At 37.2% G+C, this 1,149-nt stretch overlaps 1 protein-coding gene across 1 annotated transcript in view; it reads right to left on the minus strand.

The window, feature by feature from the left end:
- Erc1 (ELKS/RAB6-interacting/CAST family member 1) overlaps positions 1–1,149 on the minus strand; it is a 277,665-nt gene that overhangs the window by 173,980 nt on the left and 102,536 nt on the right. The window contains exon 10 of the mRNA XM_029478247.1: positions 814–1,007. Within this exon, the coding sequence (XP_029334107.1) occupies positions 814–1,007 (194 nt within the window). The remainder of the gene's footprint in view (positions 1–813; positions 1,008–1,149) is intronic.

Raw genomic sequence — 1,149 nt, forward strand, 5'->3', positions numbered from 1 at the left:
AGAAGAAATAGTAACTTGAAAGGAAAATATTAACCCTACTACTAACTCCAAAATTTAAACTTTAGTAAATAATTTAAAGATGCTGTCAGAAACTTTCTAGCTTTCAAGAAAATAAATTATTCCTTAAACTTTTTTTTCAAAATCTATACAAATTAGTGACTTCTAGATGTCTAGAAGAANATGGTGACTCCGAAGTTCTNCTGGAAAAGGTGCTTATGTGTATTTGGAATNTTNNGTTAAATAGAACATATAAAAGGAAAAGGTAATAAGACTATATGCTTGATCTTCAATATAAAAGAAAAGCAATATTCCAAGAGAGCTATCTCTGGCAAGATCTGTTCAAATACAACTCATTGTGAAGATTTCAAATTTAAAACCTGGTAAGACTCACCTATAAGTCTCCTACATTAGCATCATAATGTCCCTTCTAATTTAAAACTGACATGATTTGCTTTCCCATGCTCTAAATTATGCATTCTAAAAATTCACAGCCCAAGAGATTATGAGCTCAACAACTTTTTAAACTTGAGAACCATTCACTCATTACACAAGGCAATAATACAACCAAGGGTCTCTCTGGACTCTCTAGAATATAGTCAGGAGGAAACCGGGCCCTTCAGCACTAAATGTCTTCTCTTGTCAATGGGGTTCAAGTGGTAGTTTCTCACTTTATCCCTACCCCATGTCATCCTTTAGGGACTGTAGCAAAGGCTTCACACTGACTTGGAAGAATAAGTCGGTAATACACATTTCTTCAGAAGTGGTAGAACATGGTTGCTGCCCAGCGAGCACTGCTTAGNTCCCCTTCCTTACCTTTCCAACTCAGCTATCTTCTTATCTTTGTCATTCTTCTCATTTTCCACCTCTTTCAAGATTTCCAAGAGACGGTCAACTTCTGTTTGGGCCTTGCTGGATTCATCTTTGTACCTGGAAATCTCTCTCTCCAATTGCTGTATTCGGTCACTCATCTCTGGACTGGCTCTGGCTTCCAATGTTGCTTCATGCGCCTACCCCCAAAAAAAGTTTTCAAAGTCTGAACATTGGAAGTAGGTAATCCACACCCAAAGAACTCTTCTATTTCAATGCCAACAGTGTTATCGACTATTTAAATGGCTTCTCTCTGCTCATGGATCACATAGTGAAAAGACT

The sequence above is a fragment of the Mus caroli genome, chromosome 6, assembly GCF_900094665.2.
Source record: "Mus caroli chromosome 6, CAROLI_EIJ_v1.1, whole genome shotgun sequence".
In the NCBI taxonomy this organism is placed as follows: domain Eukaryota; kingdom Metazoa; phylum Chordata; class Mammalia; order Rodentia; family Muridae; genus Mus; species Mus caroli.